General features: G+C 43.8%; 1 protein-coding gene across 1 annotated transcript in view; it reads left to right on the top strand.

Annotated features, from left to right (window-relative positions):
- The first annotated feature begins 1,193 nt into the window (after nucleotides 1-1,193).
- Nucleotides 1,194-13,654, top strand: part of HACD3 (3-hydroxyacyl-CoA dehydratase 3) — a 47,333-nt gene continuing 34,872 nt past the window's right edge. Inside the window, exon 1 of the mRNA XM_001158964.6 lies at nucleotides 1,194-1,490. Coding sequence (XP_001158964.3) covers nucleotides 1,404-1,490 — 87 coding nt within the window. The 5' untranslated portion in view covers nucleotides 1,194-1,403. The remainder of the gene's footprint in view (nucleotides 1,491-13,654) is intronic.

Genomic DNA, 13,654 nt, shown 5'->3' on the forward strand with positions numbered 1-13,654 from the left:
CTAAACAAACGGGTGCTAATAGAATCACTTTGCTAAATAAATGGGAGCTAACAGGATTGAATATGAGTTCCATTTTTGTCCCAGAGTTCTAGTTTTCATATAAATATTTCTTCCCATTAAATTCTTCTCTGCAGAAGAACTTGGGGATGAAACCCGATACAGACAAGACAGCTTAAGTAAGACATAAATGAGTGTTGTCTCTAGTTTGAGTTTCCTATTTTTTTGAGACAGTCTCCTGCACTGTCCAATAGAATAGCCACCAAAAATATGGATATTTAAGTTTAAATTAGAAGTGAATAAAATTGGCCGGGCGCGGTGTCTCACGCCTATAATCTCAGCACTTTGGGAGGCCAAGGCGGGCGGATCACCTGAGGTCGGGAGTTCGAGACCAGCCTGACCAACATGGAGAAACCCCGTCTCTACTAAAAATACAAAATTAGCCGGTGGCGCATGCCTGTAATCCCAGCTACTCGGGAGGCTGAGGCAGGAGAATCACTTGAACCCGGGAGGCAGAGGTTGCGGTGAGCCGAGATCGCGCCATTGCACTCCAGCCTGGGCAACAAGAGCGAAACTCCGTCTCAAAACAAAACAACAACAACAACAAAAAAACAGAAGTGAGTAAAATTGAAAATTCAGTTATTCAGTTCAAGTACTCAAAAGCCTCATGTGGCTAGTGGCTACCGTATTAAAGAGCGCAATGTGCAATATTTCCATCATCACCTACAGTTTTATTGGGCAGCGCTGCCCTGGTCTTTATTTTCCCTTGTTGGAACGCTCTTCCACGCTGCTCCCACACCATGTCCCCTATCACCATTATTATCCTCATTTCATCTGTAATTACTTGCATCTTTTAATAGGCTGGGAGTTCTAAGACAGAAGGGACTGTGTCTCACTTCTGTTGTTCCAGTGTTTAGCTTTGAAACCCAGGCACACAGTAGGTACTCAGTAAACAGAATGCGAGGGACCGTCCAGAGACACCAGTCCCAAACTCTTTTCCATGCTGATCGGTCCCCCATAAGTCTCCGGCCTTTTTTATTTTAAAGCTTATTTTAAAGCATGTCCCTGAAGAAGAGTGGGGAGAGCAGACCACCCGCTGATTCCAATTCCCTAGGCGGCCGCGGCGAGCTGCGGCGTCTCTGTGCCCCCGCCTGCCCCTATCCCGCCTGCGCCCCGCCCCCGCCCCCGCCCGGCTCGCGCCAAGGCCCGGGGCTGGCGCCGCCGCCATCCCGGCGCGTCACTGCGCAGGCGCGGCCCGCGAGCGTGGGGTGTCTCGAGGTGCCGGGTTGCAGGCGCTCAGGAGCGCTGGGGTTTGAGGCCTGCTTTCTGCTCGCGCCAGCAGAGCACTACCTGAGGCAGCGAGGCGCAGCGAGCCTAGCCTCCCCGCGCCCTGGGCAAGTGTGGCCATGGAGAATCAGGTGTTGACGCCGCATGTCTACTGGGCTCAGCGACACCGCGAGCTATATCTGCGCGTGGAGCTGAGTGACGTACAGGTAAAGGCCGGGTCGGGCGGCGGGAAGCGCGCGGGATCGCGGCTCCGGGTACCCGCCAGGACCCCTGCCCCCTTTGTCCGCGTGCGCGCCGGAGAGCCTGCAGTGCGCCAACAAGGTCGGCGACGCGGTGCGCTTACGGCGTGCTGGCGCTTTTCGAGGCTCATCTGCAGATCTCGGGCCGGGGGCACAACCCCCCGAGGGCTGCAGGAACCTTCGGGTCCCCAGAGAGCTCTGCCTGGGCCTCTCAGGCTACCCCGGGCCTCTTCTTTGTTCGCAGTCGGCGGCCTTCATGGAGCCCAGGCCCGGCCCTGGCTGCCTGGCCGTCGGGGTTCGAGTTGGCTGGGGCCCTTCGAGATGTGGGATGAGCTTGTTGGGTCAGGGGTGCGGTTGTGACAGCGGCTTGCTGGGCCGTAGCTGGATGCCTGCCGCTGTCCTGAGAGGTCCAGCCAGGCCCCTCGGACGTTACTGAGGCTGGGCGCTGCGGGAGGTGGGGGAGGGGGAGGGGTGGGGGGCCATGGGGGGGGCCACACCCACCTCGCAACCGTTCAGTGATGGAAATCATTCTCATTACTTTTAATTTTAAAATTCACAAGAGCTGGAGAAAGTGATTTCCCCCTCTGTTCTGAAGGTTGTGAGCTCAGGTTTGCTGAGTTGCACAGAGAACTTAAAAAGTTCTTAAGTTACATGAAGCATTTCTGTTTGAGCTCCTTGGCCCTTAATGTAAGCAAGCTGAAGGCACGTAATAGTGGAGACTCCAGGACCTGTGTATCCTCATGTCTCTGTCCAAACTAAAGATTCTGGGCTTTGAGAAACTGGAATTTTCATTCTGGAAGGTTCTTTCTTTCTTTCTTTTTCTTTTCTTTTTTTTTGAGACGGAGTTTCGCTCTTGTCGCCCAGGCTGGAGTGCAATGGCGCGATCTCGGCTCACCGCAACCTCTGCCTCCCGGGTTCAAGGGATTCTCCTGCCTCAGCCTCCCAAGTAGCTGGGATTACAGACGCGTGCCACCACGCCTGGCTAATTTTTGTATTTTTAGTAGCGACAGGGTTTCACCATGTTGGCCAGGCTGGTCTCGAACTTCTGACCTCAGGTGACCCACCCGTCTCGGCCTTCCAAAGTGCTGGGATTACAGGCATGAGCCACCGCGCCCAGCCTCTGGAAGGTTCTTTCTACAGTCATTCTTATTGGAAACTTCTCCTTAACATCTATGGCACTTTGTCATCTCTTTCACTCCATTTAACTCTCTCTGCCTCTGAACAGGCATCTGCTTGGATCACCCGTGGATCCGGTAAAATGTAGGTGCTTTCTGAGTGTCGACTTGAATTTATTGAATTTAATATAATCTTTGCTTCTGGAATATAAACAGTTTTCCTGTTGAAAGATGAAGACAGTAGTGGCCAGAATGCCTTTAAATAGGCTATGACATTGCATGGTGTGTCATTTAATGTGTTCATCCAGACTGAGGCTATACTTTTGGGTCAGAGTATGAGTAAATGTTCTGTGCTGTCTCCCTCTACTGCTCCAGGGTGGTTTAATAGAATAGGAAAAAACAAACAAAATCTTTTGTAGATGGGGATCAAAGTCCCCGTCTAGAGAGGGTTCTTCCAGCAGTCAATAAAAAAGTACGGAACAGGCGGGGTGCTGTGGCTGACGCCTGTAATGCCAACACTTTGGGAGGCCGAGGCGGGAGGATCACCTGAGGTCAGGAGTTCAACACCAGCCTGACCAACATGGAGAAACCCCATCTCTACTAAAAATACAAAATTAGCTGGGCATGGTGGTGCATGCGTGTAATTCACTATGTTGGCTACTCGGGAGGCTGAGGCAGGAGAATTGCTTGAACCCGGGAGGCGGAGGTTGCGGTGAGCTGAGATGGTGCCATTGCACTCCAGCCTGGGCAACAAGAGTGAAACTCTGTCTCAAAAAAAAAAAAAAAAAAGTAACCATCTAAAAATTTTTGGGGAAAAATAAATCATTTTTCCCCCTTACTGAGTTTTTGTTTTCTCTGGGGTTTCACATCTGTAGTTTTGAGGCACCCATATTTCAACTACCATTAGTTTAAAAGCATGATGTTACCCTCATAAAAGAGTGTTTACATGTGTTAGCAATCCTCTAACACATGTAAGGTAGTACAGATTTACAAAGATGAGTCAGACCCAGCTTTTCAAGGGCATGCTATCTAGAAGGAGGCGTATCATATACAAACAAAAAGTTTTGTGTAGGAATATGTTTATTGGTAGAATTGGAGTTGGATGTTGAACCAGGTATCTGGTGTTAAAGGAATTTGTTACCTTTCTTTCATTTAGTTAGTGATGACTTCCAGAAATGAGAATTATTTTTGTCAAACTAAGACTGGGAGAATGTTCCAGAAAGAGAAAGGCATAGACTTTTAGACACTTGTAATCTCTGACTTAAGCCGTGTCAATGCCCAAAGGCCACCAATAACACACCCGTTGTTAAACAAGTTGGGTTTATTACTCATTGCATTGAGAGAGCATACTCCATGGGGAACCCTGGGGTGTTTCATTAGGAGGGTGTTAGAACTGATTATAGGATTTGGGTGTTGGTGATTAGGGGAGGGGAGGGTTAAGGAGGTTGGGTTTCACTTCAGATAAGATCCTGTAAGAAAATATGGGAGTTTTGTGGTTGGGTATCTGAATAAATCTTATCTGTAGGGCAGGGAGACTAGTATAAGAACAAAACTGTAATTGCTACGGGAGTAGCAGTCACTCAATTTGGCCAGAGGGCGTTTGGTATTTCGTGGGTGGCATAGCCATTATGTATTTGTCTGTGCTTATAACAAAATTGTGAAATGGCCTTTGTCTCATTTTATGAGGATTTCAGAGTAACCTTGTCTGAGGTTGGTATTCTGTGAGATTGTTTATGTCCCATAGGAGAATAACATGGCCTGGCTGTGAGTGCTATGCTGCTTCTGGAGTGTCACGGGTTGCCTTTTTTTTTCTTTCTCAACTGATTGCTCTGTGCAGGGCCTGTTGAAACCAGTGGTTATACATGTGCAGATTTCTTATTAAAAAAAAAAAGAAAAGCAGCCGGGTGTGGTGGCTCATGCCTGTAATCCCAGCACTATGGGAGGCCGAGACGGGTGGATGATGAGGTCAGCAGATCGAGACCATCCTGGCTAACACGGTGAAACCTCGTCTCTACTAAAAATACAAAAAAATTAGCCAGGCGTGGTGGCGGGCGCCTATAGTCCCAGCTACCAGGAGGCTGAGGCAGGAGAATGGCGTGAACCCGGGAGGTGGAGCTTGCAGTGAGCCGAGATTGCGCCACTGCACTCCAGCCTGGGGGACAGAGCGAGACTCCGTCTCAAAAAAAAAAAAAAAAAAGAAAAGAAACCAGTGGTTCTGGCTCTGGATGAAGCACTTCATTTATTTGTTCAGTAAAAATCGTTTATGGAGTACCTACTCTTGTCTATCATTAAGCTAGGTGTGGGGTTCTTGGACAGCACTTTAACACTCTCTGCTTTCTATAGCATGACCCACAGCTTATGTGTAAGTGTGAGTTTTAAAGTGTTAAGTTCCAGTTTGGAGGCATTGGCTCTGTCTCCCTCCATCCTGACACAGGGAACTGTCCAGTCATCACATCTCTATTCTGTCTTTGATGCTGCAGGGCTAGTGACTATGAGAGAACACGGCTGATGTGAGGAGAAATGGTGGACAATAAAGACTTCAGCAGTGGCATCGTCTGTGCTTGAGGTGAACGGTAGCAAAGAGGCCAGCTAAAGCAGGGTTACTTTCAAAATCGAATTTACTTTCACGATGAGCATAATGAACGTGTTTGTCCCGAAAAACATAGTTGTTAAAGCATTGGTTTATTTACAAGGTGCTTGTTTGTTTTGGGTGTTGTGAGCAGAGAACAGAGCGTAGCTGTATTTGAGAGCTGTTTGAAAGATATTGTTCCTGTCCTTACCTAACAGAGTCTGGTGGAAAGAGTGCTAACTGAACACATGAGATTGGGTCCTTGTTCTTATTACACTTATGCTCTAGTGACCATGATTCACTTAACCTTTATGAACCTGACGCTCTTCATCCAGACAGATACGAACAGTAGTGCCTAACTCATAGGACCATTTTGAGATTTGAATTGGGAAATGGATTTGAAAGTGCTTTGCAAATTCTAGTGTGCAGTTCAAGTGAGTGATTATGATGATTGCGATATTAAACCTTAGATGAGAGGGATGGTCACAGAGCAATGGAAGAATAGGGCCTATTAGCAGACCTATTCATATATGAAAAGTTAAGGTATGACAAGAGGCGCTCTTACAAATTAATGAGGAGAGAATGACCCATTCAGGAAATTGTACTGGGACAATTGGTAATCCAAATGGCAAAAAGAAAATAAGATCCTGCCTTATGCCATACACAAAAATCAGTTTCAGGTGCATTAATGACCTAAACGCATAAAGAAAAACTACTAAAAAGAAATATAGGAGACTATCTTTATAATATTGGAAAGGGGGAGAATGTGTTAAGCAAGATGCACAAAACACAAACCCTAAAGACAAAGATTGGCATATTTAAGACAAACTTGAAGAAGACATTTGCAGTGCATATCATTGAGAGATGACTAATATCATGACTATTTAAAGAACACCTACAGACCAATAGGCAAAAGACGTATTACCTAATAGAAAAAGGGGCAGATAATATAAACATTTCGGAGTAAAAGGAAACAAGAATGGCCAATAAGTCTGAAAAGATGCTTGACTGCAATTATGACCAGGCACATGTACAGGCATACCTTGTTTTATTGTGCTTTGCAGATAATGAGGTTTTGACAAATTGAAGGTTGTGGCAACAAAGTCTGTTGGCGTCATTTTTCCAACAGCATGTGTTCACTTAATGTCTCTGTGTTGTATTTTGTTAATTCTTGGAATCGTTCAGATTTTTTCATTATTATTATATCTGTTCTGGTGATCTGTGATCAGTGATCTTTGATGTTAACTTTTTTTTTTTTTTTGAGGCAGGGTCTCACTCTGTTGCCCAGGTTGGAGTGCAGCAGTGTGATCATAGCTCACTGTAGCCTTGAACTCCTGGGTTTGAGCAGTCCTCCTGGCTCAGCCTACCAAGTAGGACTACAGGTACCTGCCTAGCTAATTTTCAATTTTTAAATTTTTTTAGAGGTGGGGTCTCATTATGTTGGCCAGGCTGGTCTTGAACTCCTGGACTTAAGCAATCCTCTTGCCTTGGCCTCCCAGAACCCTGAGGTTACAGGCTTGAACCACTGTGCCTAGCCTTGATGTTACTATTGTGATTGTTTATTATTTATTTATTTATTTTTGAGACAGGGTCTCACTCTGTCACCCAGGCTGGAGTGCAGTGGTGTGATCTTGGCCCACTGCAACCTCCGCCTCCCAGCCTCAAGTGATCCTTCCACCTCTGCTTCCCAAGTAGCTGGGACTGCAGGCATGTGCCACTGTGCCCAGCTAGTTTTTGTATTTTTTGTAGAGATGAGGTTGGTCTCGAACTCCTAAGCTCAAGTGGCCTGCCCACCTCGGCCTCCCAAAGTGCTGGGATTACAGGTTTGAGCCACTGTGCCCAGCCACTATTGTGATTGTTTTGTGGCAAAATGAAATGCACCTATATAAGATGGTGAACTTAATCGATAAATGTATGTGTTCTGACTGCTCTCACTGGCCATTCCTCCATCTTTCTCCCTCTCCTTGGGCCTCTCCTCTGAGACACAACAATATTGAAATTAGGCCAGTTAATAACCCTACAATGGGGTCGGGTGTGATGGCTCATGCCTGTAATCCCAGCACTTTGGGAGGCTGTGGTGGGTGTGTCACTTGAGGTCAGGAGACCAGCCTGGCCAACATGGTGAAACCCCGTCTCTACTAAAAATATACAAAAATTAGCTAGGTGTGGTGGCGGGTGCCTGTATTCCTAACTACTCAGGAGGCTGAGGCAGGAGAATCACTTGAACCTGGGAGGCTGAAGTTGGGTGAGCTGAGATCACGCCACCGCACTCCAGTGGCAGAGTGAGACTCTGTCTCAAAAACAAAACAAACAAAAAAGCCCTACAATGGCTTCTAAGTGTTAAAGTGAAGAGTTGCACATGTCTCACTTTAAATCAAAAGCTAGAAATCATTAAGCTTAGTGAGGAAGGCATGTCAAAACTGAGACAGGCTGAAAGCTAGGCCTCTTGCACCAAGCAGCCAAGTTGTGAATGCAAAGAAACAATTTTTGAAGGAAATTAAAAGTGCTATTCCAGTGAACACCCAAATGATAAGAAAGCAAAATATCCATATTGCTGATATGAAGAAAGTTTGAGTGGTCTGGATAGAATATAAATCAGCCACGACATTCTCTTAAGCCAAAGCCTAATCCAGAACAAGGCCCCAACTCTTTCAATTCTATGAAGGCTGAGAGGTGAGGAAGCTGCAGAAGAGAAATTTGAAGCTAGCAGAAGTTGATTCATGAGGCTTAAGGAAAGGCTCCATAACATAAAAGTGCAAGGTGAAGCTACAAGTGCTGATTGTAGAAGCTGCAGCAAGTTATCCAGAAGATCTAACTAAGATCCTTGATGAAGGTGGCTACACTGAACAACAGATTTTCAATGTAACAGCCTTCTACTGGAAGAAGATGCCATGGAGGACTTTTATAGTTAGAGAGGAGAAGTCAATGCCTGGCCTCAAAGCTTCAAAGGACAGTCTGACTCTTTTGTTAGGGGCTAATGCAGCTGGTGGCTTGAAGTTGAAGCCAGTGCCCCTTTACCATTCTGAAAATCCTAGGGCCCTTAAGAATTATGTTAAATCGGCCGGGCATGGTGGCTCATGTCTGTAATCCCGGCACTGTGGGAGGCCGAGGCAGGTGGATCACCTGAGGTCAGGAGTTCAAGATCAGGCTGACCAACATGGCGAAACCCCGTCTCTACTAAAAAATACAAAAAATTAGCTGGGCATGGTGGCGGGCGCCTTTAATCCCAGCTACTTGGGAGGCTGAGGCAGGAGAATCGCTTGGATCTGGGAGGCAGAGGTTGCAGTGAGCTGAGATCGCACCACTGCACTCCAGCCTGGGCAATAGAGAGAGACTCTGTCTCAAAAAAAAAAAAAAAAAAAGAATTATGCTAAATCTACTCTGCCTATGCTCTGTAAGTGGAACAACGACTCCTGGATGATAGCACATTTGTTTACAGAATGGTTTACTGAATATTTTAAGCCCACTGTTGAGGCCAACTTCTCAGAAAAAAAAAAAAAAAATATATATATATATATATATATTCCTTTCAAAATATTACTGCTCATTGACAGTGCACCTAGTCCCACCCAAGAGTGCTGATGGAAATGTCAAGGAGATTAATGTTGTTTTCATGCCCGCTAACATAACATTCCTTTTGCAGCCCATGGATCAAGGAGTAATTTTGACTTTCAGGTCTTATTTAGAAAATACTTTCCGTAAGGTTAAAACTGTCGTAGGTAGTGATTCTGTGATGGATCTGGGCAAAGTCAATTGAAAACCTTCTGGAAAGGATTCACCATTCTAGATACCATTAAGATCATTTGTGATTCACAGGAAGAGGTCAAAATATACAAATGAACAGGAGTTTCGAAGAAGTGGAATTCAACCCTCATGGATGATTTTGAGGGGTTCAAGACTTCAGTGGAGGTAGTAACTGCAGGTGTGGTAGAAATAGCAAGAGAACTAGACTTAGAAGTGGAGCCTGAAGGTGTGACTGAATGCAGCAATCTCATGATAAAACTTGAAGGGATGAGGAGTTGCTTCTTATGGATGAGCAAAGAAAGTGATTTATTGAGATGGAATCTATTTCTGATGAAGATGCTCTGAACATTGTTGAAATGACAATGAAGGGTTTATACTCTTTCATAAACTTAGTTAATAAAGCAGTGGCAGGGGTTGAGAGTATACTCTGATTTTAAAAGAAATTATTCTCTGGGTAAAACAGTATCAAACAGCATTGCATGCTGCAAAGAAATCTTTAGTGAAGGAAAGACTCAATCAATGAGACAAACTTCATTGTTGTCCTCCTTTAAGAAATTGCCACAGCCACCCCAGCCTTCAGCAGTCACCATCTGGATCAGTCCACAGCCATCAACATCGAGGCAGGACCCGCCACCAGCAAAAAGATTACAACTCCCTGAAAGCTCACATGATCATTAGCATTTTTTAGCAATGAAATATTTTAAAGTTAAGGTATGTACACTGTTTTTTAGAATAATACTGCATACTTAATAGACTATAGTATAATATAAACATAACATTTATGTGTACTGGGAAACCAGAAACTTTGTGTGACTCACTTTATTGTGATATTAGCTTTATTGTGGTGGTCTGGAACAGAACCTACAATAGCTCCAGGGTATGCCTGTAAATTAAAATGATAGGATACTGTTTCTCACATTAGAGTAGGAAAATTGAAAAAGCCTGACATGACCAAGTGTTTCTGAGAATGTTCAGTGACAGGACTTTTTTTTTTTTTTTGAGATGGAGTCTCATCATGTTGCCCCAGGCTGGATTGCAATGGCTCAATCTTGGCTCACTGCAATCTCCGCCTCCCGGGCTCAAGTGATTCTCCCGCCTCAGCCTCCCGAGTAGCTGGGACTACAGGCGCCCGCCATCATGCCCTGCTAATTTATGTATTTTTAGTAGAGATGGGGTTTCACCATGTTGGCCATGCTGGTCTCGAACTCCTGACCTCAAGTAATCTGCCTGCCTTGGCCTCCCAAAGTGCTAGGATTACAGACGTGAGCCACCGTGCCCAGCCGGACTTTTTTTATACAGTTGGTGGAAGTACTAATTGGTACAATTGATTTGGAGAACAGTTTTACACTATCTTGTCAAGCTGAAGTTGTATGTCTTTATGAGTTGGAAGTTTTGCTTTTTAGAGAAGCTCTTACACATATGCAGGTGGAGGTAGAATGTTCATTGCAGCAAAAAATTGAAAACAGCCTCAATTTTTGTCAGCTGGAAGAATGGGTAAATTGTGGTATATTTATACAATGGCACACTGTACAACAGCTACAATGAATGAAACAGAACCATCTTTATAGAATTAAAGCTTAGAAATATAATATCAAATAAAAAGCAAGTTGAAGAATGATATAGGCAGTATGAAATTATTTTTGTGACATGTCAAATCATACTGTATATTATGAATGCCCAACGTGTTTTAATGAATAAATAAATACAGTGGAAACGACCAACTCCAATCCTGGAGTAGTGGTTACCTGCGAAGTTGGGGCATGTTTGAGGGAGAGGGCATTGGAATTGAGAAATTGTATAATGTATCTGTTTCTGTTTTATTTCTTTTTTTAAAAATTGAGGCAAATAAAGCAAAATGCTAATGGATGTTAGATATAGTGGTGTTTGCTATATTTTTCTGTTTGATTTTGCTTGAAATATTTAATAATAGAAATCAATAAGTCTAAGCTGTTTATTACCACAGTACAAAAACTACTTATAAAGCAGTAAGTTAAATAATCTGGTAACTGTTGACCACTCACAATGGTCCAGGCACAGTGCTAAGTACTAGATATTCAGTAATGAGCAACACATATAAAGGCACTACCTTCAGATTGAGGGAGACAGACAATAGATATGTTAATAAATAATTACCTAGATAAAGTGCTATGAGGGAAATAAAGAGGGTGATGAAATAGAGAATAATTGGTAGAGGCTATTTTAAATAGAGTGGTCAGGGAAGGCTTCCTTGAAGAGGTGATATTCTAGCTGGGTGAAACTTGAAAGATAAAACAAATGGTGCAGAAAACTGGGGCAAGAACATTCCAACAAGTCCACAGACTTAGAGGCAGGCAAAGGCTTAGTGGGGTTCCAGGAGCGGAAAGGATATTAGTATGTTTGGAGTGTAGTGAGAAATAAGTTAGAGGGAGATGAGGATAGAAGGGTTTGCAAGATGTAGGTCATGTAGAGCCTTGTTGCCATGGTAAGGAGCTTGGGTTTTATTGTAAGAGCAATGGGAAACTATTAAAGAGTTTTAAACAGAGAAGTGACTTTGTAGGATTTGTGTTTCAAAAAAGATTATTCTGGCTGCTGTGTGGATTATAAAGGGGCAAAAGTGAACTCTAGAAAACCATTTAGGGAGGCTGTTATAGTAGTATGGGTAAGAGATGAGGTGGCTCAGTTTAGGGTTGTGGAGGTGGAAAGCCGTGGACACATTTGAGATATATCTGAAGAGAACCTTGAGGCCTTGATGGACTCGTTGGAGAGGAAGAGAAAAGAATTAATGACTAATCTTAAGATTTTGACTTAAGCACAGAGTAGATGACAACTGAAATGATTAAGACTGGAGAAGAGGTTTAGGGGCCAAAATCAAGAGTCCCCTTTTGGACATACTAGTTTGAGAGTCTTGTTATAAACAATTTCCATGTGAAAATGTGAACTAGTGATATAACTATACAAATACAGAGTTCAGGGCAGTAGTCTGGGTGAAAATAGAATTTTATAATATCTTAGACTTAATTGATTGTAAAATGCACCACTATTTTATTTTTTTCCCTCATGATAATGAGAGGAAAAATGCTGCTGATTATACTGTGATACAAGCTTTCTTATTACTTTGAGTATTTTTAATTTATTGAAAGAGCTCTCTGAGAGTTTATTTAAACTGTTAATGCTGTTCAGCCAAAGATCACCAAAACACACCTTGTAGTTAAATAAGTTGGGTTTATTGCTTGTTCCAGTGAGGGAAAACACACATCATAGGGAAACATGTGGTATCTCAGTAAGACAGTGTTAAAAAAGACCTTGTTATATAGGATTTGGGCTTTGTATGATGGCGGGGATGTCTAAGGAAGTGGGGTCCGCTATAGATTGGATGTTGACAGAAAGCAGGGACAGTTCTATGATTTGGTATTTTGTGGTTGGCATAGTGACCTGTCATTAGACAAATTTATGCAATGGTCTTGTTTTGTTTAATTTTACCATGGTCTCATAGTAACCTCAAGTTGGTTGGTATTCTTTGAAATTGTCTATGTCCCCAAAAGGGGGAATTAGAAGATGATACAAACTTTTACATACACCCAATTAAGTATTATACAGCTATAACAAGAAAGAGTAAGGTCTTTATGAGCTGATAAGGATTTATTTAGGTGAAAAAAAAAGCAAGATGTATAAGAATGTATATTGTATGCTACTTTTTGTATAGAAAGAAAGGAAAATAAGAATATCTGTTTTGGCCGGGTGCAGTGGCTCACGCCTGTAATCCCAGCACTTTGGGAGGCCGAGGTGGGCAGACCATGAGGTCAATAGATCGAGACCATCCTGGCCAACATGGTGAAACTGTGTCTCTACTAAAAATACAAAAATTAGCTGGGCGTGGTGGCATGTTCCTGTAGTCCCAGCTACTTGGGAGGCTGAGGCAGGAGAATCGCTTGAACCTGGGAGGCAGAGGTTGCAGTGAGCTGAGATCATGCCACTGCACTCCAGCCTGGCGACAGAGTGAGACTCCATCTCAAAAAAAAAAAAAAAAAAAGAAAAGAAAAGAATATCTGTTTTGTATGTTTGTTTGAGACAGGGTCTCACTCTGTCACCCAGGCTGGAGTGCAGTGGTGTGATCCTGGCTCACTGCAGTCTCCACCTCTCAGGCCCAAGTGAACCTCCTACCTCAGTCTCCCAAGTAGCTAGGACTACAGACAGGCACATGCCATCACGCCAGGCTAATTTTTGTATTTTTTGTAGAGACAGGGTTTCACCATGTTGCCCAGGCTGGTTTTGAACTCCTGAGCTCAAGCGATCTACCCACCTTGGTCTCCCAAAGTGCTGGGATTACAGGCATCAGTCACTGTGCCTGGATGAAAATAAGAATATCTAAATATATTTGCAAATTTTTGCAAAACATGCATATACAGAGAATAGATAAACCAGAAATGAATGAAATGGTTACCGGTATGTGGGGAATACGAATGTGGTAGAGGAGGATGGGTTTGGGAGCAAGACTTCTGAGGAAATCATTCTATAAAGTTTGAATTTTGAACAATGGGAATGTTTTACATATTCAAAGATAAAATTGTCTTAAAAAAAACAGGCCGGGCTTGGTGGCTCATGCCTGTAATCTCAGCACTTTGGGAGGCTGAGGCAGGCAGATGACGAGGTCAAGAGATCGAGACCATCCTGGCCAACATGGGGAAACCCTGTCTCTACTAAAAATACAGAAATTAGCTGGGTGC

Source organism: Pan troglodytes, chromosome 16 (assembly GCF_028858775.2).
Source record: "Pan troglodytes isolate AG18354 chromosome 16, NHGRI_mPanTro3-v2.0_pri, whole genome shotgun sequence".
Lineage (NCBI taxonomy): Eukaryota > Metazoa > Chordata > Mammalia > Primates > Hominidae > Pan > Pan troglodytes.